The sequence below is a fragment of the Tenebrio molitor genome, chromosome 9 (assembly GCF_963966145.1).
Source record: "Tenebrio molitor chromosome 9, icTenMoli1.1, whole genome shotgun sequence".
Taxonomy (NCBI): Eukaryota; Metazoa; Arthropoda; class Insecta; order Coleoptera; family Tenebrionidae; genus Tenebrio; species Tenebrio molitor.
Window position 1 is genome coordinate 18,908,307 of NC_091054.1, and position 25,334 is coordinate 18,933,640.

The following is a 25,334-nucleotide window of genomic DNA, read 5'->3' on the forward strand; positions in this document are numbered from 1 at the left end:
TATCCCGTAAAATTCTTTGTACAGTGCTTTTTGTAAGACCCATTGTGTTGGCCACATTTCTAATGCTTCTCGTCCCATCTTCATTAAATGTTTCAAGCACTTTATCTTCAGTATTAGGAGTACGAACCGTGCGATCGACACCACCAACACCTTTTCTGTTTGGTACCACAGAACCGCTGTTTCGTACCCTGTTAATTAGTCTTAAAATAACGTTTGAACTAGGATGTAGGCGATTTGAAAAACGTTCTCGATACAGCCTTTCTGCTGCATTAGCGTTTCTTCCACTTTCACCGTATATTATTAGCACTTCGGTGTATTCTTCAGAGCTGAACATTTTTGTATTGTCAAAAAAAATTAAATGCTCTAACTTAATGTCACCGTGACATTAGCGTGACAACTGCGATTGTACAATGGACCAAATAAATATTGAACTTATTTGTTGTTTTAATATTAATTATGTTACTATGTGAAGAACAGTTCACAGTAAAATTTACTTAGATAATTAATTAATCATTCTTCTATGATTGGCTAACATAAAATTGTTGTAATTTATAAACTATGGACTTCAAAAAAATATTTCTTGTAAAATTTTCATCAGATGAAAAAGGAGAACTCGTGGTTAACGGCTGATACGCGTGTTCTGGGACACCCTGTATGTCTGTGTTATATTGTGTGAATTTGGAACAGCTATATCTAAAAGATATGCTTGCTTTTGTTGTTTATTTAAAATCATAATGTCTGGTCTGTTATGCTGAATATGAATGTCAGTTATAACTGTACGATCAAAATATAATTTGTAATTGTCATTTTCCAAACAACTTTTTGGTTTATAAATATAATGTGGTTGTGTATTCTTTAATAAGTTGAATTTAACTGCTAAATTCATGTGTATAATTTTTGCGAATATATCATGACGTTTTTTATATTCGCTTTGAGCCAAAACGGTGCAAGAAGAAATGATGTGTTCAATGGTTTCCCCTTCAGTTCCGCAAATCCTACATTTATCAATGATCGATTGTAAACCGCATATGTGTTTTTTATAATTTCTTGTATTTATAACACGATCTTCTATTGCAAATATAAAACCCTCAGTCTCAGGATGAATATTTGATTTTTTAAGCCATGCATGAGAACTTGAATATTAATTTCTGGCTGTTCTAGTTCTTTAAAATATCTCCCATGTAACTTTTGACTTTTGTTTTATATTTGTTATAGTGTCAGGTATATTTGGCTCAACAATATCTGAAATTATATTATCACTTAAATTTAAAGGTGTGTAACCTTTATCCGCTGAAACCAAAGCATTAAAAAAAGTGTTATCACGAGCTCTATTGAGAAAATAATTTTTTAGTGAAGCAATTTGATTGTGTTGTAGAATTTCTAGATTTGAAAAACCCCTACACTATTTTCGCGTGGTAAATTAAATCTTTCAATAGCAGATTTGGGGTGATGTTTACAAAATTTTGTAAAAAGAACTCTAATTTGAATATTTATATTCTGTAGTTTTGGACCATTTTATAACACCAAAAGAACAGGTCAACAATGGAACAGCATATGTATTAACTGCTTTAATTAAATTATTACCGTTTAATTTTGATTTTAAAATAGATTTAATACTTAAATAAAGCCATCGATTTCATTAATGTCATCGGAAACCGACTTATCGCGGAATCAGGCGATTAAAAATCAAAGAAATTCCTTTTCGAGAGGATTTTCCTTGCCATTCAACGTGGAAACGCTGCAAGCATTCGGGGCACTTTTCCAGATTCCGCAATATTATCGGAAATTTTTGTATCATAAATAAAATTGTTTTTCTAAATTTTCTTTTATAATTGAATGTTTAATATGATTTGATTGATTAATACCTAAATATTTATAAAATTCTCCTTTATTTAAATTTTTAATGATTTCTCCTTCTTTAGTTATATATTCTAAATTTTCGTAAAGAACACGACATATTGATTGCGTTTTACACTTATCAATACCAAAACTCATCCCAATATCATTTGAAAAATTTTCAGTTATTGTTAGTAAAGATAAAATATGATTCTTTTTAGATGCATAAAGTTTTATGTCATCCATATAAAGAAGGTGATTTAATTTGGATAGTGTGGTATTATTAAGTCTAATATTAAAACCGTATCCAGTGCTATTTAATAGATTTGTCAAAGGATTAATGGCTAGACAAAACCATAAAGGACTTAAAGAATCTCCTTGATAAATTCCCCGTTTAATTTGAATAGGCTCGGATTTTAATTTAGTATTGTTTATTGATAAATTTAAAGTAGTTCTCCAAAATGTCATAACATGGGATAAAAAGTTAATCAAATCCAAATTAATTTTATAAATTTTAAGAATTTTAATTAACCATGAATGTGGTACTGAATCATAGGCTTTTTTGTAGTCTATGAATGCGGTATAAATATTTCTATTATTTTTTCTAGCTTGTTCCATTATTACTGTATCTATTATGAGTTGTTCTTTACAACCAAGACACTCCTTAACACAACCTTTTTGTTCTTCATTAAGTATATTTAATTTTTGACAATGATCGTAAATTATTACTTTAATGCAAGATGTCATAATTTTATAAATTGTAGGCAGACATGTGATTGGCCTATATTTTGATGGATTTTTAGTATCCGAATCTTTCGGTTTCAGATATGTTATATTATTATTATTATTATTATTATTATTATTATTGTTATTATTATTATTATTATTAGATTTCCACTCGCTACACTCGTTCGTACTTTAAACAGTTTCGATTATTAATCGGCTACATTAACAAACTAGTTTATTAAATAACTATTTATACAATTATAATAAAGTCTCTACAAAAAATCTTAATAACTTTTCTAAAAATAAACAGAAATGCGATCAAATTGGTTGAATTTGGATGTTTATTAATTGTAATTACAAGAGCCATGCTTGTGGGACCTTTGAGTAAGATCTAATACACATCTAATCTAATACATATACTCATTTCTGCCATATTGTATTTTATACAATAAATAGAGTAGCTTACTTGCTGCATTAAATATTATATAATCAGTTTGTTGCAGAAATCTTATTTGAAAAAGTACACGTATTGAAGTGCCTTCTTTCAACATTTTTGGTTGAAAAATATAAAAAAATATAATCCATCACCTTAGTTTCTGAATTTCCTAATGAAAAATCCGGACCAAGTACCATCATAATGGAAACTAACGTCTAGTAGAGATGTTGGATTCTTTCATTGGAAATACCTACGCGAAGGCGGAGCGATAAACCAGTGAACAATTTGTAAACGAAAGCTGAAAACGTCGACTACTTTAGCGACCCGTTAAATTTCGGAGGAACACTATCTACTCTTAGAGACGTCTACGAGACCAAACTAATGTAACGAATGACGATGTTTTCTGGCCGGTTTGTAGCGTCTACTTGAGACCGATATTTGTCGTTTGCGCAGATATATGACTCATAGCCCATGAGAAAATCCAACATCTCTACCTTTTTCTCACTGTAAACCCAAACAATCAATATTAAACAAGATAATATAATTAACCATAATTAAGAATATAAAAATGTTTTTTTTTCAGAAAAAATTCAGATTTCAATGTTTTATTTTAGTTATAAGATTTGAAAATCTGATAATGTGTTTTAGTACCAATTTGAGATTAGTGAGTAATTATTCCTTCTTTTTGAACATGAATTGAAAAAAAAGCAGTTCTGTGATATCCTCCCAGACAATTTAAATGTTTTAAGCAAAACTGTTTCCTTAGTTATTGCTTCAAAAAGCACAGTTTCACTTTTATCCTAGAGATTTTTATTACAGCACAGTTAGGTTTGCTAAATCTACTGATATTTTAACACCAAATTTTCTACGTAAAGAACTACTATTCTTGTTTATTTTTATTTATTTTTGAAAATTGTGTCAAAAAACCAAAATGATATGGAAACCGTTATACGAAGAAAAATTAAAATCAGTTCGTAGATTAATTCGCACGTCAGTATAAAAATAACTCTATAAATTATTGCACTTCCAGCTAATTGAACAATATTTTTACTAAAATTGTACTTTGCATGTTTCTAAAAATGTTCTAGAATGTGATCAAAAAGAAAACAAATCAGAGCAAGCGTTGCAAATTATCAGTCATGTCGTAGTGGAATTCTATGAAAATAAGCCTTCAAGGCCTAAGCGTAAACAATTAGTGTCAATGTCAAAGAAACGTCAACGGTGTGCTGCTGTTAACCTAGAAAATAACTTTTCGATTTTTCGATTTTTCGACGTTTACTGTAATTATAAGCAACAATTATTATCCTAGAATAAGTGGTAAAATGAATTTTAGTGACGCCTAGTATGACGTGAGACATTTTTTATGTTACAGAATAATTTCGAAGTGTATTTTAAGGATGATGTAAAACTTCAGTCAATTGATGATTGATCTGTAAAAACTGGAAATTAGTTTTTTTATTTTGCAAACAATATTTATTCTCCTCTTGTTTTCTCCGTAAAGATCGCTCCCACTCGTTTCCGGGGCACATTATTACCGAAAATGATCACATTCCATTTCAGCACAAGCGTCATCCTTGGCCTACATCCTTACATATCCATAACAATAGGAGATGGAATTCCCACAGCTCCTCTGACACACTTATTCAAACTTTTTCACCAGCGCCTCTCAAACCGATCATCTCGAGGAAATTATATTGTAGAACATCCGTTTCGCGAGTATCTACAAAGATGAACGGTCTTCCCTTAATTGCGACTCTTCCACTTCCTTGAATATCCTGATTGTTCGCTAACTATCCTCCCGGCCGCCCTCACCCTCCAAACAAAACACCGCTTAATCGTTCGAATGAACTCGATGGAACGTAATATCGCGTTTTTCTTTTTAGTGTATGTTTTCGTCGGAGAGCACATCGCCTTAATCGACTTCATCAAGTGTTTACAGCGGCGGAAGCTCCTGGACACCGGGGATTACGTAGTGATATCCGTCGATGACGAAATTTACGACCCCAACAGAAGAATCAAAATAATACGGAGAGGTAAGAAATGTTGAGAACGATCAGGGGCGACCAACGGAAGAGAATTTTTACCATTGCGGTAACAAATCAAAGAATATTCATTAGGGTACGAGGTCACATATTTACTATCCGTTTATTAAACTCCCGCACTGTCAGTGTCAGATTTTTTATTTTTTTTGGAGTGTACCTATGGTGACATAACTTTCAGCTGCCTGTAAAAGTCTAGTCTAGTCTAGTTATAAAAACGTCAACAAGAAAAGTTTGGTTATATTAATGGAGTGAATTCTCCTCTTTCCAAACAATAATTAACAATACCCTGCTTCTCTCTGGCCGTTAACAGTATTTCTTACATTTCATATCTTCTTCTTGTTCAGCTATTTCGTGTTAAGTAATTCTTTGCATGAAAGAAACCGAATTTATTAAACTTCAAATTTGAAATTTCAAATTTTTGCGCCAACGTTAAAGTAAAAATTACTAGCCTCAGAACGGCAGTGTGGCAACTTACAAATACTTTGACAGTGCGGGAGTTTAGTAAATGGATAATATGTCATTCTGTATCAACTGGAAATGTGTTCATCTGATGCTGTCACTTCGATGTGTACAGTGTGTTGCATACTCTCATGTGCCTCTCGTCGTTATCGATGCAACTTGTTCTATAATTAATTATTTATTTATGTGGAAGCATCCAAAAGGAAACAAAACAAAATGTAATTTCGCGGCTTTAATGATTAGATACACAAACGAATATACAAACTTGATTTGTACTTCCCAAAAAACATTCTACATCGTTTTGTTGAGAAGAAAAACTAATCGATCCTCGAACTTACAACAATTCTCTTGCTCCTTGACTTATTTTGTAAATATTTAAATAGGTATACTTTGTTCAAATTTTATTCAGGTCATGTATCTATCATTGTCATGTTATCAGTTGATTTGAAGGTGAGTGTTAATCTGATTGTTATACTTTATCTGCTCTTTAAAAAGCGTTTCGCCGATCTTTAAGAAGATAGAAATAAGAAAAAAATATCTGGAAACATTTCTTATTTCCAACTTTTCCAAGGTTTTGCAAATTATTTTGTTTCATATTTTGTTTAGAAACAAAATTTCCAGAGTTTCAGTATAGTTTCGTAAAAGCGTCCGTTCTACGATAACCAATTTATGTTCGTATCCGCAATTTATCTTGACGCTAAATTTCAAGTCGACGTAATCTATGCAAACTTATCCAAAGCTTTCAATCGTTTGGATCTTTATGCCTTGTTAAACAAACTTCAGCAGTTGGGCCTATCTCATCGTTGGGGTAAGAAACAGTCTGTGAAATATATCCGATTCAGATTTAAATATACTAATAAATTCTTTTGATGTACCGCAAAGCTCCGTTCTTGGGCCTCTGATATACGTTCTGTTTATTTTCACATTAGTGCCAACATTGATTTTAAGATTCTCATGCAGAGAATCTTGAGGGGTATGGAAGTATTTCAAATATGATTGCTAAAAATGTCAGCTGAATGTTCTGACATGAATAATGAAAATCCAAGACATGGTTCTAAATGTCACACAAGTTATTTCCTGCAAGCTATATGTTTACATAAAATGCAGTCGTAATTTTAGCAAAAACCAAAACATTTAAAATATTGTATCGTGTCTCTAAATAAATTTTTGGTCAAGAGTTCTTTGACAAAAATTTTGTTTATGTCACGTATGTCGTAATTTACAGTACGTCAGGCGTTCAGTTTACCGTGAAATTTTGTCTTTACCCAACTGAGCAAAAAACGCTTATGATTGAAAGAATTTCAGTTTCAATTCCCACATTACATTAAAAAAACTGTTTTGACTGTTAATTAGAACAGTTTACAGCCTACAATGATTTCAAGAAAATTGATTGTTTTTTAATGCAATAAGATAAAACCTACGATATTAAAACAAAGCAAAAATTTTTATTGCCGACCAATACACCAGCATTAAAGAGAAAAGACCCGCTGAACGGAAAATTCTTTTAGAGATTCTGCTGTTGCATTTAATTATGCATGAACCGCTTCGAAGACGTTCTTTTTCATATCCTACTTTCTTAATGAAAATGAATATTCTGCATTGAAATATGTGCACACAATTTTTTTCTGCACAAAATATTGTTATTTACTTTAGAGAACGGTAGGGATTTTACAGCACGAAAACCAGGTTTCAGGCACGAGGCGAAGTCGAGGTTGTATTTTCCTTATGATTATGATTATTTATTAGTAAAAATAGTAGTTTCTTTGACGAGTTTGTGTGTAAATTGGGCGTTTTTTGACACGCGTGGGCCATTTTAAAACGCGAGTGAAACGAGCGTTTTAAAGGCCCAGGAGTGCCAAAAAAGGTCCAATTTACACACGAACGAGTTGAATACAACGTTTTTTGTTCGACGAGCCCCTTAAATGCTCCAAATCGCTTAAAACCTTTAAAATTAGCTTGACGTTTCGTTTTGACAAGTTGTGACATTTATCAAAATCCGTTCACATAGGAAAAAATTCTCAAATTCGGACAGTGTCGAACAAAAAAAAAACATTTATCGAAAAAATAATACATGTAAATGTGTTTTTTTTTTACATTAAATTAAAGTAACGTATAAACACTTTAATTTTAAAGTAACTGTAAAAAGAGTAAATTAACCGTGCGTGCTACCCCACTCGCCTAGAAGTTTACAGCATCCGTCGGTAAATCGCAGCTACCTGCCTCAACCTAAATTGAAAGGTAAAGGTGTGTTTTACAGTTAGGCAAGCCGAAAATTCATTTCTCCTGTGTCTCATTTATTAATGAATAGACTAAAATAGAATCGATATTTGAAAAAAAAATGCTATTAAAAAAATGTAACAAAATTACAAAGTACGAGGACTATTTTAATTTATTAAAATAAGAACTTTCACTGAATTTTATTTGTGGCCATTTATTTTATTTTTTCATTTTACTTCGTGCTTTTCTGGACGCCAACGACATTTTCTTGAAGCTTTATTGCAGCTGCATTGCAGATTTTGCTTTACATCTCTTGTAGTGTCCTAAATAAAACCGAGTACCACAAAGTTTTTCCATTTGGTAGGCTCCAAGAATTATTGCTTTTTGTATAAAATTTATCTTTTTGCTGTGTACTGCTGAAACAATGAGAACTAGTAAACTAGTAAAATAATAACTTCCAGTAAGTCTAGAAACATTTAGAGGAATCAGAAGAATTTTTATAATGAATCTGAAATTCCTTCTTTGTTAGAAATATTCAGACGACCCAGACTACCACTTTTTCCTTGAATTTTTCTTTCGGTTTAAATCTAATATTTTCCGTAACATTGTCTTTATCCTCATATAAGAACCGTCGTTTCCACCCATTTTACAACGAGAAGTGAAATATTTCTTTTCAATATTTTCTTCAACCTCCCCCAAATTGTTACAAGATTTTATCTATTATTTCTTTTCCGTTTTATGCCTCTCTGATAAAATTTAATTAAAATTCATTTTCGTTACCAATTATGTAAATAAAATAAACAATACTTCAGTCACTTCTGTGGGAATTAAAACTGTTTTGCAAAACAATTACCACCTGTGGATTATTGTGTTAACTTTGATAATCGAAAAAACACCTTTCAAACATTATCCAGATTTGAATATTTGAATTTTAGGAAGATTAATTGGAAACACACATTTTAAAATTTCACGTTTTGTAATAATTCCCCCAGCCAAATTGTTACGAGAGAAGCGAGAACAAACCATTGTTGCAGTTAAAATCGCTAATCCAATTATCCAGAAATATAATTTGGTGTCAAATCAGACCAAATATTGTACTAAAAATAATAACGCAGTGGGATTACAATACTCGCTGCGCTCGCGCACGTAAACTTCCCACGTCTACCAAAAAAGTAAAAGTACATATGACGTACAAATGACAATGTTTTAACAAAATAAATGTGACCGTTTAATTTTTTATGAGCTCTTTGCGACCCTCTTTGAGGCCCCACTCATCCAAATTACATTGCAGATTACCTCGATCCCTTCCTGAGTGAAACGTGGGGTAACGTCAGCGACGTAATGGGTTTCAGATCGGTCCTTAAACTCACCCCGTCTCATCCGAGAAACCCTAAATATAAGTAAGTTTGAAAAAATATGGCACAAGCCGGCTGGTTTATTGACTTTGTTCTGTTCTAGATATGTGTGTGAGAAGATTAAAGCGTCGTCGGCTAAGCCTCCGTTCTGCGTTCCCTACCACCACAAGATATTCGACAGCATATCGGTAAGAGCGGAAAAATTGCTAACTTCGTGGCTGAAAACAATGATCCGTGTCGGATTGAGTCAGTTTAGGTTGTGGAGTTTTAGGAGGCGGAAGATGCTTCAAATGCCGGATTATGGCATTTGGGGGTTGGCAATTATTACGCAAATGCTAGGTCACGACAAAGAGTTTAAACCAAAATGTGATATGACTGATATGTATATCAGATGACTAAAAATAAAGATTGTGACTATTTTTGATAGGTTAGCAATATTTTTGGCAAAACTGATTTTTTTTTTTATTTTTTCTAAAATACATAATACACATTTCTAAAAATTGTTTTCCAAAAGAAAAATTTACATTTACACCCTTGCAAATGTTCCTGTTTGACGTGCAAGACATCATTTTTTTTCTGATGAAGCTTGGTTGCACCTTTCCAGTTTCATCAACTTTCAAAATTATAGAACTTTGCTTGTATATAATTTCCACAACGTTATTATTGAGATGCCATTGCATCCAATTAAAATTGGTGTTTGGGTTGGAATGTCCCTGAGGCGAATTATTGGGCCAAACTCCTTTAATTATTCTATGAACGGTTAGAGATACCAAAGACTCCTTCTAGAACCATTTATAAATCACTTGGATTATGTGGAACTAACAATTGTTTAGTTACAACAAGATTCAGTCATTGCTCACACGACACGAATAACAATTAATAATTTAGAGGAGTTCTTTACTGACACATTGATAAGCCTAGGATTGTGAAGTTGATCACCTCTTCTTTTCGTTTATTCCCCAATTAAAAAAAGTAGTGTTTACAAATCAGATTAACAATTTGCAAGAACTGAAACAAGCAATTGATGCCTTAACAAATTCAGTTCTTCTATTTAATTTAAACAGAAGAGCTCAGTGCAACAAGGAGGACACCAGTTCGAACATGTTGTCAAATCACTTACTTTGTATAGGGTGTTCATTTAAATTTCAAGTAGGTTTTGAAGAGTCGATTGTGAAGGCACCACGAATTACAGATCGCGGATCCACTGTTGAAATCTAACCTCACTTTTTGCGTTGTTTGTGTTTTTACTCTGCAGACTCATGAGTGGTGCGTTCACAATCGACTCTGCAACGCCAACTTTGAGGATACATTTTTGAACACCCGACATGTTTGTCAAAATATTCAGTTTTAGTTGTTTCAATTAATTCGATGAATTTACGTTTTGCCATTTGCGTTGCCAACATATGAAAACAGGTCACAACTTTTTCCAGTCACTTAGTTGTTTTATTTTTCTAAGGGTGGCGACACTCCAGCATAGCATGTAGAACAGGATTAGTTCTAAAAAGATTGGTAGACGAATAAAATCCAAATTAAAAAATTGCTGACTGAAAGTAAAGGTGTTATTTAATAGAATTATAAAAAATATATAGCTTTCGTTAAATGAGAGAAAAGCACAATACAGTAAATTCAAACTTATAGATAGTGAGTTTGATAATTATATTGCGGAATGGCTGGAGTTTTAAATTGGACAAATAGCTGTGAAATAAGGGTTAGATTCGACAAAAACGGTAATAAAAAACTTGTCCTAGCCTGCTCACTCATAAATTTACAGATTAGTCTGACCTCGCTAATGAGCTTTCAGTTGGCCAACGGAGCTTTTTTATAATTCGATTGTACACTATGTTAGACAAATTGGTTTGTAATGAGAAAAGTCATACATTTGATCTCAATGATTTTAATCTTCAACGAAAAGACTTCGACGATTTGTGTTTATAACGTTATGGTATAAGAATTATTATAATGCAATCTACAACTATTATTTATTGTTCCATTTGCAACATTTACAAGAAATCTATTTTCATAATTTTTTTTACAGTCATAAAAAATATAAAATTCAGTTTACATTACATAAAATAAAACATGTAAATAGTTATTTGTACAACTAGTTATGAAAGTCGTACTTTTTTTCACGAATTTGCAGATTGATTAACGAGGGCGTAGTCCGAGTTAATCAAGCAAATAAGTGAAAAAAAGAGACTTTCATAACGTGTTGTACACACAATTTTTTTGCAAATCGATGTAAGTTGAGAAATTTGGTCTCTAAAAGGATTTATGAAAAATTACAAAAAAAAAAAATAGGTAAGAATGCTTTGACAATCATCTCCAAGGAGATGGAATAAAATGATGCAAAAAAGTACTACTTTCACTACGATTTTGCGTGTAAAAAAAAGGCACTTTCATTACGATATGCAAAAAATATAATTTACATTTATATTTTTACAATTGCAGAGAGTTTTCATTTTACATTTTGCGGTGCGCTTTACTAATTTATTTTTTAAACAAAAAACAGTTTTAGGACCTAGTTTCAACTTAACTGGCATGATTTCAAATTATTTCACACTTCAACTATTTTTTTTAACAGAACATAAAATAATAAAAGGGTACAAAATAGTTGAACTTTTTTATGTCAAAATAACTGCGAAGTATGAGTTAAATTCGAGCAATAAAAGCTTCATCGTGGTCTGCTTCTCGTAAATTGAAACGACAAATTAATCTGAGTTTGCTAACAAGCTTTCAAGTTCTTGTCATGCGATTATGCATTATGTAAAGCAACTTTGGTTCAGACTTCAACAAAAATGACAAATAAAAAGCATTTCGTGATTACTTTGTCTCTTACGCATTTATTAGATATTTGGTGACTGACGATTTTCTTTGTTGCAATAACAGAATGTAACGAGCGTTTAAAATAAAATGTCTGGACACGTATTCCGTGCTTTCACATGTCATTCGCGTACATAACTTGACGTTTGACATTTATAATTTGACAGTTTGAGTTCCATGTTACGTTAACGGAAACAAAAGCAAGCATCAAAGTACGAATTTTTTTGAAGACAGTTACAATAATTTTTTGGAAATTATAACAATAACAAAAGAATGAAGATTTTCTTTTTCCATCATATTTCTTCTGTTTCTGATTTCTTTAAAACATTCGCTTTTTTTTGTTTTTTTACACATAAAATAACTTATTAATTTGAATTTTTCTTCAGTTCACCTCGATTCAATATGATTTACTAAAATGTTTTTCGTATTCAGTTCTTTTTATTCCGTCATCGAAACAATGGTCCTTTATGATTTTCAGGTTATGTTATTTTGCTTCCAATTGTAAGGATTTTTTAATCGTAAATGTAGGTACCATTCTTTCTTTATTTTTTTAATTGATTTTTGTTCCATTTTTAGCAAATTCCTTTACTTCTGCTACTTTTTATGTCCAAGTCCTATTCCATTCCTAATTTATTTTGAAGTAATGCATAAAATTTAATTTGATTTTAAAATAATTTATAACAAAATTTAAAGATACCTGCATTTTTTCCATTAAATAAATGTAAATTTTACTTAAACTTTGTTGTTAAACTATTATCGCTGTAATTAGTGAAGCATGAAACAGGTCTTACCACCATAACGAAACATTTTCAGTTAAAAGCTTGCTTTTAATTTTGAATTAATTTCTTGCATTATTCATAAAGCGAGTCCTACGGTGATGCTCCAGGAAAGTAAGTAAATTATTAAATAATTCATAACATTAAAGCAAATTAATTTGTCAATATCTTTATAAACATGCGATAGAGACAAGATGGTTGGTTTGGATTTTCATCAAGTGCAACACTTATCGCCATTAAGATTAAAATTAAGTCCGTACAACGTTTATAAAGTCTTTTATCAACTTGTAAAGCTGGTTATTTGTCATTTGCACACGTTGCAGGCGAATTAGTGAATTTAAAATAATAGAAAATGTTGTGAAGCGCTAAACGAACCGATCGTAATTTGGTATTTAGTTGGCAGAGGCGAAATACAGGGTTATTCTAAATTATTGTAGTCGAAGCAAGCCATGCCCATGTTATGAAATTTTTGCCGCATCACTGTGAACTGTCAATTTTTGTCACTGTCATTGTCATTTTTTAGGTGAAAAGTGCGGTGATGAGAGTTTTATTTATTTATTTTTAATTTCTTTTATTTCTCTTTAAATTAACGATTGAATCTAACAATACTGAGTTGTTTAACTCCTATGTGTGAACGGTGTGTATTCACTTATTCACATTATTTTGAAAATTTTATATGGAGCGGCAACCATAAATTTTACATTCTGTTTTTACGCCACCTTGGACTACAATCATTTAGAATAATCCTGTATAAAATAGCAATTTTTCAGGTTTCCGGAGGCGACAGGAATACTGATCTATCATAATTCAGAACTGTTGAAAATGGCAATTTATAAAATCCGAGTGCTGAAAAATCTGAGATAAAAGAATGACAAATTAAACAAACACTAACCATTCACGATTTCTTACGAAAACAGTCCGTGTTGATTGTTTACACTTTTTTTAAATTATTTCAGACACAAATATTTACAAAATTAAGCTTTCAGGAATTTGAATAATTTGCAGACAAATGTTGAAGCTGTCTCTTTTCAGAGTGGAAACTGTTGCAGGTCCCCATCCAGGCGGCGTATTTATACGACGCCGTCATGATCTACGCCCGAGCTTTGACAGAAGTCTTCCAGAACAACGAAGACCCTAGGAACGGGACGGCGGTCCTGCGGCGAATAGTCAACAGGTCGTACCACTCCATCCAAGGATACGATGTACGAAGAGAGACCGTTTGCACAACTCACAATTGAAAATTCAGGTGTTTATAGACGGCAACGGCGACGCCGAGGGTAACTTCACTGTGGTGGCGCTGCTCGACGACCAAGAGATGAATGGTACCTTGCGGATGAGCATGCAGCCAGTCGGGTACTTCCAATACAAGTCCAACGGGAGTAATACGCCTTCTGCTCTGCCCGTAAGGGTAATGGTGTCCACAAGAATTCGTTCGTGATAATTTTGGGTTTGTTGCAGGAGTTCAAGTACTTGAACGTCGACAGGCCTATACAGTGGGTGGGGGGTAAGTTGCCCCGAGCGGAGCCGCACTGTGGGTTCTACGGGGAGAAGTGCATTTATAAAATTGATTGGAGGATGTTGGCAAGCATGTCTTTGGTCTCCATAATTTTCTTGATAGGGATACTGTTCTGTGTTAAGTAAGTTCCATTCATCTATTCTTCCTTGCTCTTTTATTTTTTGCTTGTTCGTTTTCATAACGCCAATTCAAAACCAGTCCTGGTACTACACCCAAAGATTTTTATCTCATTTGATAACAAACTTCTTTTTACTTTCTGAAGAGCCCAATTATTAATTTTCTAAGAAGAAATAGATCTTTTGAGTAAATTGGTCGTCAGGAAAGTGCTAGTTTCGTTTTGGTACCGAAATTACGTTCTAATTTTTCTTACAATTGGAACTTTCAGAATATGAGGTCAACAGTTTGCTCGATCAGATTTTAAATTATTATTAGATATTTTTGTCTTTGCACTGTTGCTGAAAATGTTCAATTCAGATAAATTTATTCAAAATATCTAAATATTACTGTAATGTCATAAAACATTGGCCTCATCAATCACCTCCCACTGAAACCTGTCCCCAGTGACAATCCTTGAAGATGTGTTATAGCTTATAGCATTTTTATGAAAATATTGAAGTTTCCACGCTCCTCATATTTTGTGAATAAACTTATTTAAAAAAGTGAAACAAAAAAAAAATCAACTTTGTATCACTAAAAGACTGTGTTGTAAAATAACCTTAATCAACATTTCCGTCTAAAATACCAACACAGTTCTTCGTTAGAATTAGCTGAAGCTTCAAGGTTACGCGGCGGCCATTTGTCAAAGAGGCCTATATCTGTTTGTCCCAAAATAAAATATAGTACACCTTTAAATAAGTAATAAAGATCTAAATGCATTTAAGATATTTTTGTTTAGTAAACAACTAATATAGTATTTAGACTTTTACCTATACAATAAGAGAAACCCTCCTATAGTGATTATTTCTAATATGCAATTTAGTCTCCTCGCTCATTATTATTCCTGTCGTAAGCGTCATACAATAAATATGCAAATTCGGTGCGGTGCCATAACTCGAACATAATTTTGCATACCAGTGGCGACGGCAGCGACATGTTGGCTAAAGCCTTGCCAGTTAAGTCAAATAAAAATTAAGTTGCGTAATGAGCATCGTGGCCAAGAACTTAACGCACCGTTTTACATTCGGGAGGTGCAGGTTCAAGTCCCGGGGTCGCCTTATCCTGGTGTTGGGTTTTTTCAAGGTTTCACACACCATCATAATTTTGATATGAGCACAGGTCTCATATCACAGATAAGGCGAATGCTGGGTCAGTATTCATCCCTCATTTCTACCTATCACCTTCCTTCCCCACCCATCCTCCCTGTACCTATTCCGAATCTTCCCGTCATCGTAGCGTTGTAAATCTTTGAACGCTCGATACATTCTTGGATAATAAAAAACTCCAGAAAATGAAATTTGTCGATTTAGTTTGACTGAATAATTTAATTGCTAGTAATTAAAAGTAGAAACTTCTGAAATATTAAATTTAGAGTAATTGGTCTAACTAAATTTTTCTCCACGAGTCGCCACTGTTACAGACATTACCGCTACGAACACAAACTGGCTTGCCTATTATGGAAAATCGACATGAGGGACGTCACTATCATACCAACTGAAACTGCCGAATTATCCAACAAAAACATGGTAGAATATCATTTGGGAAATTATATCTATAACTACCCCATCATTATTATTATTCAGATCCAAGTGTGTCGCCATAGTGTTTTTCACGCCCCCAGTAGCAGCATTGCGGAATTGGCGGAGTCATCCCCTAAACGGGCCTACACAGACATCGGTCTCTACAAAGGAAACATAGTCGCTATAAAGTACCTGAAGAAGAAATCTGTAGATTTGACCAGATCTATCAGGAAAGAGTTGAAACAAATTAGAGAAGTGAGGCACGAAAATTTGATTCCATTCATAGGAGCGAGTGTAGATCATGGTAACGTTGCTGTTCTAACAGCGTACAGTGCCAGAGGGAGCCTTGAAGATGTCTTAGCCAACGAGGATTTACACTTGGACAACATGTTTGTGTCGTCTCTGGTGGCAGACATTCTCAAGGTAATTTTTCCCACTGTTGGGTAAAAATTGTTTAATAGTGAAAATTTAGGGGATGATATATCTGCACGACAGCGACATCATTTCTCATGGTAACTTGCGGTCGAGCAATTGTTTGGTCGACAGCAGATGGGTTCTGCAAATCTCAGATTTTGGTCTGCACGAATTCAAAGCAGGTCCAGAAGTTCCAGAGATGCAAAGCAAAAACTTGCGAAGATGTCTCTGGAGGGCCCCAGAGTTGTTGAGAGATCCGTCTCCGCCAGCCAGAGGGACTCAAAAGGGCGATGTCTACTCGTTCGGAATAGTCTTGTACGAGATCATCGGAAGGAAGGGTCCTTGGGGAGGAGTAGATCTAGAACCAGCTGGTAAGTCCTAAAATCCAAATAGACTCTAGATTTATTTTTTGGCAGACATAGTGAGGCAAGTGAAGGAGATAAGAGATGCACCGCTGCGACCCCCGCTCGATAATCTCGGCGCCGCCGACTACATAATCAAGTGTATGAAAGCGTGCTGGCACGAAGAACCAGAGCAAAGACCGGACATCAGATACGTGCGAGTGCGGCTCAAAGAGATGCAAGCTGGCCTCAAACCCAACATCTTTGATAACATGTTGGCCATCATGGAGAAGTACGCTTACAATCTGGAGGGTTTGGTTCAAGAGAGGACCAATCAGCTCACAGAAGAGAAGAAGAAAACTGACGCGTTGCTGCACAGAATGCTCCCAAAGTAAGACGAAGCGAGAGTGGCGGAGAGTTTGTAAAGTAGTTTGCAGGTCGGTTGCTGAAGCTCTGAAGAGAGGCGATCGCGTCGAGGCAGAAAGCTTCGACTGTGTCACGATCTACTTTAGCGACATCGTCGGATTCACAGAGCTGTCGGCTGTAAGCACTCCCCTCCAAGTCATCGATTTGCTCAACGACCTCTACACGTGCTTCGACTCCATAATCTCCCACTACGACGTCTATAAGGTGAGATTAACTCGTGAACTACTTGAGGATGAGGTGTCCCACAGCGCACCACTGTTGGTCCTTTGTTATCCAACTTTTCTACCAACGACATTACTGTGAATACAAATTCATGGTGGTAGAGATTTATTTGTGATTGTTACTGCAGGTAGAGACCATCGGAGACGCCTACATGGTGGTCAGCGGCCTCCCTATAAGAAACGGCGATCGCCACGCCGGCGAAATAGCCTCGATGGCTCTTCACCTGCTCAGCAAGATCAGAAAATTCGAAATCAAGCACCGACAAGGTGAAGTTCTCCAGTTGAGAATCGGAATCCACTCTGGTCACTGCGTGGCCGGAGTGGTGGGACTGAAGATGCCCAGATATTGCCTCTTCGGCGACACGGTCAACACCGCGTCGAGGATGGAAAGCTCGGGTGAAGCTTTCAGAATTCACATATCTCATGCCACCTTCATGCTCTTGCAGAAGCTGGGAGGGTATAGGTGCGAAGAGCGAGGAGTGATCCCGATCAAGGTGAGCTGAGTGTTGGTCCCTCCAGAGATTGGTAATTCGTGTAATATTTTTAGGGAAAGGGTGAGATGCACACTTACTGGCTGGTCGGTGAAGACCCCGCCCAGAGACTGGCACGAATCCGCGAAGAAATCGTCGGCTCCTCTCTTTACAGCAGCATCAGCTCGGACAGTAAGACAAGCGACGTTTCCAGCTCAGATTAGCTTAAGTTCTTTTTGTTTCAAGGATTGAGCGAAACCCCTGATTTATTGCGACGTCCCGGCGCCAATTTCCTAATTGATGGAACGCAATTTCCTCAACAGTCTTGTCCTTTATTGCAATTGCATCAGAGAGCCAGGATGGCGTGTTCCATGCATTACAGTCAGGTTGAATCCGAGGCAGCTCATAAATTTTCATGTAAGAATTGTGCTTCCAGGAGAATCTAACGGCGACCGATTTGGGACGATATTTGTTCAAAATGCAGTCTGGCAACCGCAATCCCAGATCCGCCCCCGCCGTCACCTTCACCGACATGAATTATCACCACATGTGATCAGTCCATCCGTACGATAAGTGTTACATGTCAATTATTGTTGAAAGATGTTTTTATTTTATTTATTATAATAAATGTTGAAACTGAACGAAAATCGGGGATTAATTTCACCCAAATATTATTTGTTATTGCATTCGAGAAACTGATTGATACTGCATGCAAGAAGCAAGAAAGTATTCCAAATAAATTCAACACATTTTTTCTGCGCAGCTTAGTATAGTGTTAGCAACTGCAATCTGCATTTGAATTTGGCGCTTCAGAATCCGGGAAGTCCCGAGCCACTGCCTGTCCAAGTCGTCGTATTGGGGAATGACACTTCACTTGCGAACGAACTGGCCTGGGATACACAGCCGCTCATTGTCTTGTTCTTAGTTCTTTGTTTTAAATTTTGAGTTTATTCTTTTCTGTGTTGAGTTCTCATATAACTACGTTGTGTCTTTCTTTTGGCGGAAAAAAGGTTCGGAATGCAAACGGTGAGGGTTCCAGTTGGAAGAGTGCCGCAAATAAAACACACATGTGAGGGACGCAAAATACCTTTTATTAAAAATGCCTGTAATAACTTTGATGAAAAAAATGAAACGAATCCAAAAAGACAGAAACTAAGTTTAACGAAGTACAAGAAATTGATTAGTTGAGTACATCACAAAGATAAACGACAAGATGAATGCAACAATATTTAAAATAACAGGAAACGGATACATAACAGACAAAATGAGAGGTTAAAGCTTGCAAAACAAGTGAACAAATTATGGTGCAGTTATTACAGACAGGGACGGATGAAAAACCCTCTTCAAAAACCGTATCCCAGGTATAGTCCAATTTTTACCCTTTTGAGGTGACGTCACGATTTCCTTCCTCGCTTTCTCTTTATTGAAACCACAGAAACAGAAACAGAAAAAAACAAAAAAAAGGCACGTTTATTTATCGATGGTCACTTTGAGGTTATTTTATGCTCCTGTCAATTTGACAATTTTTAATTTTTTTCACTTATTACATTGAGAATCGCCCTCAAATGTCACATGATTTATATTGACAAATCACAATTCCGAATTGTTTGAATAGCAACCAATCACAATTTAATTAAGCGGAAATTTTCCCTAGGGAAAATTTCCGATATAATTGACCTAGGAAAAAAAAATTTCGGGCGATTCTCTTCCGAATATACCTCGGGACAGATATATATCGCCAGAAATTTTTTCTTGCAGTCCAATACTCGTGTTTGTCGCTCAAAATTACCCTCGGGCTGGCGCCCTCGTGTAATTTTCTTGCTACAAACACTCGTGTGTGAGGACTGCTCGAAAAAATTTCCGGCAATATATCTGTCCCTTGGTATATTATATCTGATAATTTAATTCATGTATAAAAAATCCCATAAGCCGCGATGCATTTGTCACTTTGACATCGGATAAAGTTAGCCCTAACTTTGCATCTGGATAAAATGTGCTTAAACTTCCATGGCAAACTTTTTCAAACCTGATTATTGTTTGTTGTTATGATAACGAACCAACAATCTTAAACTTTGACACAGCTTGTAATAAATTGAAGTGCAAAATGGCCTACCTATTATTATTCATTAAATTATCTCATCGAATTACGCTCGAGGTTTTTTCGTCCAGGATAAAATTTCATTTTTTAAACTCTAATTTGGTTTCTTTTTGGACTTTTTGGACTCCACAAACCACCAGATAAAAAAACGTGTCGTCAATTTACCAAGCAACCAAATTATCGTAAAAAAAATTCAATTTTATCCGGACAAAAAATAACCTCTCGTGTAATTACAGTCGATTACAAACATAACCTTTCGAAGCGATTGTCAACAAATTTTACACATTTATAGTTATTTATGATCAATTCAAATTTGTTTCTGATCCTAGCTCCAACATACGTAAAGTTACTAGATAATGACGTCATCGCAAAAGGGTAAAAATTGGACTATATTACTCATATTTTACAATTCGATTAATGGCAAAAACAATGTTTAATTTGGAACTACGCGGTCAAGGTACGCCGACGGGAGCTTAGAGCTGGAGGTAACAAACTCTCGGCCGCGAGGGGACTCAGAAGAATAATCTGAATCGGCTTGAGACCAGCGACGTTTCTAGATACTCGGGTTAGTAATGAACGTCGGGCTATTTCACCGACCAAGAAAGAGTGACAGAGCGCCTCGGGGTTGTACGATGAGCATCCCAAGCCGCTTCGAGCAGAGCTTGCTCCGCCTTCCCAACCAACCGTTTACCGACAAAACCTAAGATCTCTAGAACCGCGACGGAGGTTTCACGTCAGCATCCCAGAGCCGCATCGAGCATGGCTTAGGTCCGCCTCCGCTAACAGCCATAACTTAACCGTGGCCTCCACAGAAATTTACTAGACAACCCCACGACTTCCTGATTGAAACCTAACTCCCATAGTGGCGCACTTAAACATTTTACTTTAACTCTTCCGAAATCTAGCGGTGCTTAACAACAACATAAAGAAAACCCGAGTTTAATTCAATCGAACAAAGGGTAACATTAAACGATGCGAAAAATTCAACAAACCACAACGGAACATTAAACAATGATAAAATAAACAAAACAAAACGCAACATTAAAACAATGATCAAATAAAAGAGAACTAAGCGCAACGTTAAATAACGATAAAATAGAACCACTTTAAATGGCACAAGTATCAGTAAACAACATAAATCACGAATACAATAATCGCTGGTAATGTTAAACAAAACGAAAATGGCGGTTCGAGTGCCATTAGAAAATGTTAGTGAAGAAGAAAAACAAAATGGACGCACAACATACCCTTACCACGTGGTCCTGGTCCCAAAAACAAAACACAAAAAAGGCAACGAAAGTGGGATACATTACCCAGGTGAATTAAAACGGCGAGTTCCTCACGGGGACACAAAATATCTACTCGGGACGGTAGTGAAATTGATTCAGATTTAATTTACAAATTTGAGAAACTGGATCGCTCTTCGCAAGGTGTGTTCGTTTCGAAAAACCAAACAAAAGTGACCTACCCCCTTCAACCACCCGCGAGAGACCGCTTTACCCCAGCTATATTTCCGCTCGCAGAGTTGCCAACTCCCCAGGATTGCCAACCCCATCCCTTAGTTCCCAGTCTAGCCGCTAGTACCTTTCCATTTGGCGCGCTATTGTGGCGGTATTTAAAATTTTAAACTGGGTCACTACACTATTAATACAGGGTGAGCAACAATAACTGTTACAGTTGGCAAAAAAAAAATTACATAAAATTTTCAAGACTGTGAATTGTACCTATTTCGGTTTGTTTTATTGACAATATTGACACCTGGTATACATTTCAAATTTAAACTTCTTGGTTTTTGTAATCTTTTATTAATAAAATGATTTTCTCGTTGGAACATGACATAAAAGTCACCAAAAATCACCAGAATTTATTGCCAACTCAATCAGTACTTGTTGCTCACACGGTAGTATAATTCAGAATAAGTGGCATCGCGGTAGGCGTTGACTCTCTAAAGTGAGCTGTATGTTTAGTAAACATGTGAAACCGTCATTACTTTATTCTGAGGTTATGCGTTACATAATTTTGACATGGTTTTCACCCACAGTAGAGATAACCCCCAGATAAATAATACACTTTTCATAAATGAAACAAGGAAATTCCAAATACTTATAACAAGAAAATAAACACAAAACGATTTCAGTGATAATATCAAGACCAAATTAAAAGCGAAGGTTACCAACAGCATCGAAACTAGGGTATTATTAGTAAGGGTTTTGCTGCTAACGTAAATTTGAATTTCCAACGCCTATCGCCATGCCACTTATTCTGAATTATAATATACGTCAAAATATCAGTTTTAGATCAAAAAAATCAGGTGTACCTCAGAGATCAACACCTGGACCTTTACTATTTGCATATTCTACATATCGAACGTTGAAAAATGTTTGTGTTCAAACAGTTTGTTCTTTGTTTTTGTTTCCGTTAACGTATGACGTAGCCACAACAATTGTCAAATTATAAATGACAAACTTCATTTATTCAGAGAACATGCAGTGGTGTGAATTATTTCTTTTGCAGAAAACAGTTTTTTTTTTAACCAAACAACGATGATTTTCTTGTTTTCTAGTTCGACACAATGGAGTCTTTGCCAAAACCAAATAACCACCAACACTGCATTTTACCCAGAAAATCAACCGGCAACGTTGTGTACTTAGATTTGATTGGTCTAGCATTTTAGTAATATTAAAATTGCCATTATACACTTAGTGTAATTTTGTTTTCACCTACTTAATTCAACAGGTCGTGGTTATTTGGGTTTGGCACGGCCTACAAAGGATGTTTTTTTAAATTTGGCGCGTCGAAGTAGGCGTTGGAGAATCGATTGAGATCGCACCACTCGTGTAAAAGCGTAAGATTTAAACAGCTGATCCGTGATCCGTAACCTGTATAGGGCGTCCACAGTTCAGTTCAACGCCTACTTCGACGCCAAATTTAAAAAGACACCCGTTATATTACAATGACAGTCACAGTCAAGTTATGTAAGGACATGTCAAAGCACGGACTACTGGACCAGACATTTTTTTGAAGGCTCGTTATATGCTGTTATTGTAATAACGAAAATATTCAGTTACCAAATATCCCATAAATGCGTTAGAAATAAAGGAATCATGAATTTTTTTTATTTTGTAAGAACTGTCATTTTTGTTGAAGTCTGAATCAAAGTTTATCTACATAATGCATAATCGCATGACAAGAACCAGAAAGCTTGACAGCAAACTCAGTGTGTTAGCAAACAACAGAATGTGGAAGTGTTGACTACAAATTATTTAAAATATGTAGATCGATGTATCAACTGTAGAACGGAAGAGTGGAAGAGGAGGACTATCAACACGTACTTCAGAAACTGTTAAAATATTTTGATAGAAAGTGAAGCGAAGACATCCTGAAGGCAGAAGACGAAGATTATATGGAAAGAAACGTACATATAGAGAATAAATGCTGGGAAATGATGACAATATACAGGAAAGAGATAAAGACAACAATAAGAGGTGTCGAAGATACAATAAAAGAAAACAGAGAAGAATGTATGCTCATGAGAGGGGACTTCAACGGGAGAATAGGAGAAAGAGGAGCAAGAAGTTGGGAAGAGGAGAGGCGAGATGGGAAAAGAAAATCTAAAGAGAAAGTGGAAAATGCAGAGGGGAAGAAATTGATGGAATAGATTGAAGAAAATGGATGGGAAGTATTGAATGGGAACAAATAAGGGAACGAATAAGGGGAATCGACCTATACTGGGTGCCCCAAAATTCGCGGAACAACTCAATGAGGTACCTAATGTCAATTCATGTTAGAAAATAACGAGAAAAATAATTAAAAAATGCTATATCTCTTAGATTTGAAGATATGGGGGCACAAAAGGTGCAGCTTTGATCTCATTTATTTTAAATAATAAAAAAGATTTTGACTATTTGTCTTTTACTAGCCAGTGGCCTAATAATTGTGATCAGGTTTGCAATTATTTTCTCCATTATTTCCAGCATTTCCAAGTACAGTGTGGAATAAAATGATTTACATCTAGTTACCTTTGGAATTTTTGCACATGTAAATTTTCCTGTACCGCTCTACTTTTTTTTTTCGAAGTGCCGAACTATTAGTTCTGTCAATAAACGTCATCAATCGAATTGACAATTGTTACAATTTACTAAATTGTATTAACAAACGTTGGTGGCCACTTTCAACACTACCTGTGACTTGCTTTTGTTAGCTCTTTTTTAATTAGAATCATACCTTCGCAATAAATCACATTTGGAATTTGGATATATATTTTAAGGTTAGGCTTTCTTTTTTTTGTAGAGCGGCATTTCGTATTTTTACAAGGGTAATGCAAAGGTAACTAGATGTAAATCATTTTATTCCACACTGTAGTAATTTTATGTTCCTTTTACCTCAAATAGCGTACGGCAACACGGCTTTGATTTTTCCCGCTCATTTCCAAGGATACAACAAAAATGAAATATTTGCAGACCATTGGGATATGATTGGGATGCATAGAATGTTTTTAAATGTTGCCACATTTAGGGCCGGTTGCACCAACGCCAGTTAAAGTTAACTGTAGGTTAAAATGCTTCGTTACTTTAGTTACCTACCTATTGTTGTAACAATGTTTTCGTCCATTTTAATCTATGGTTAAATTTAACTCACGTTGGTGCAACCGGCCCTTAGTGTAACGAATAGGTCCATATCTTCTACAAAAAAGAAGATTGATTTTTTTAAACATTTTTACCTGATCTCTTAATGACTACTTAACAACGTACTACTACGTTGTTCCGCGAATTTTGGGGCACCCAGTATAGGTAGAAGAGGAGAAACAGTGATAGATTAAGGAATAGAAAACGAAGAAGCATAGGAAAGAGTAGAATAATTCAGAATAGGATTAAGAGTAGAGTCGGACCATGTCCCGCTAGAAATAAGTATAGAAGAAACAAACCTTGAAGAAAGGGAAAAAGGAAGAGCAAAGGAGGAGCAGAAGAAGGTGACAATAAAAATATGGGATGAACAAGGAGTACTCGCAGAAGAGTATATAGGAGGAGACTAGAGAAAGTCAGATTTAGAGAGCACAATGTAGAGAAGATGGCGCTAGAACTGAAAGAAGTAATTGAAAAAGAAACGACAAAAAAGGAGATAATAGTCAAGAAAGCAAAAGTGACAGGAAAGAAAAATGAGTGGAACAAAGAATGTGAACAATTGAAGGAGGAAGGAAGGCGTTAAGATAATGGAAGAGGACCAAGGTTAACAAAAATAGCTTCCTAGAAGCGAAAAGAAGATACGGAGAAAGACGTAGAAATTTTTAAAAATATTTTTTTTTCTATTGCGGTGAAGTACAGTGGGGAGCACGGAATTTCGCACGCCAATTTGTACGTCATTAAAAAAAAACTATCTAGTCTAAGCTTTATTGTCATTATAATCAATAATGAGGTGGGATACGCATGATATATGTGATCATGACTGATGTTTCACCTAAACTGTCACGAAACTGCCGCCAGTAGGTATCTCATTTTAATAAAATTA

The 25,334-nt window shown here is 35.1% G+C and overlaps 1 protein-coding gene across 2 annotated transcripts in view; it reads left to right on the forward strand.

The window, feature by feature from the left end:
• Positions 1-18,372, forward strand: part of Gyc32E (Guanylyl cyclase at 32E) — a 68,773-nt gene extending 50,401 nt beyond the window's left edge. Inside the window, exons 5-19 of one of the 2 annotated variants that reach the window (XM_069058149.1) lie at positions 4,882-5,031; positions 9,008-9,116; positions 9,175-9,259; positions 13,717-13,869; positions 13,914-14,075; positions 14,126-14,304; positions 15,760-15,865; positions 15,923-16,282; positions 16,332-16,644; positions 16,690-17,005; positions 17,052-17,244; positions 17,390-17,755; positions 17,809-17,923; positions 17,978-18,117; positions 18,168-18,372. In XM_069058149.1, the coding sequence (XP_068914250.1) occupies positions 4,882-5,031; positions 9,008-9,116; positions 9,175-9,259; positions 13,717-13,869; positions 13,914-14,075; positions 14,126-14,304; positions 15,760-15,865; positions 15,923-16,282; positions 16,332-16,644; positions 16,690-17,005; positions 17,052-17,244; positions 17,390-17,755; positions 17,809-17,923; positions 17,978-18,117; positions 18,168-18,284 (2,864 nt within the window). In that variant the 3' untranslated portion in view covers positions 18,285-18,372. The remainder of the gene's footprint in view (positions 1-4,881; positions 5,032-9,007; positions 9,117-9,174; positions 9,260-13,716; positions 13,870-13,913; positions 14,076-14,125; positions 14,305-15,759; positions 15,866-15,922; positions 16,283-16,331; positions 16,645-16,689; positions 17,006-17,051; positions 17,245-17,389; positions 17,756-17,808; positions 17,924-17,977; positions 18,118-18,167) is intronic. The other variant, XM_069058150.1, reaches the window with a different exon arrangement.
• Positions 18,373-25,334: the final 6,962 nt, after the last annotated feature.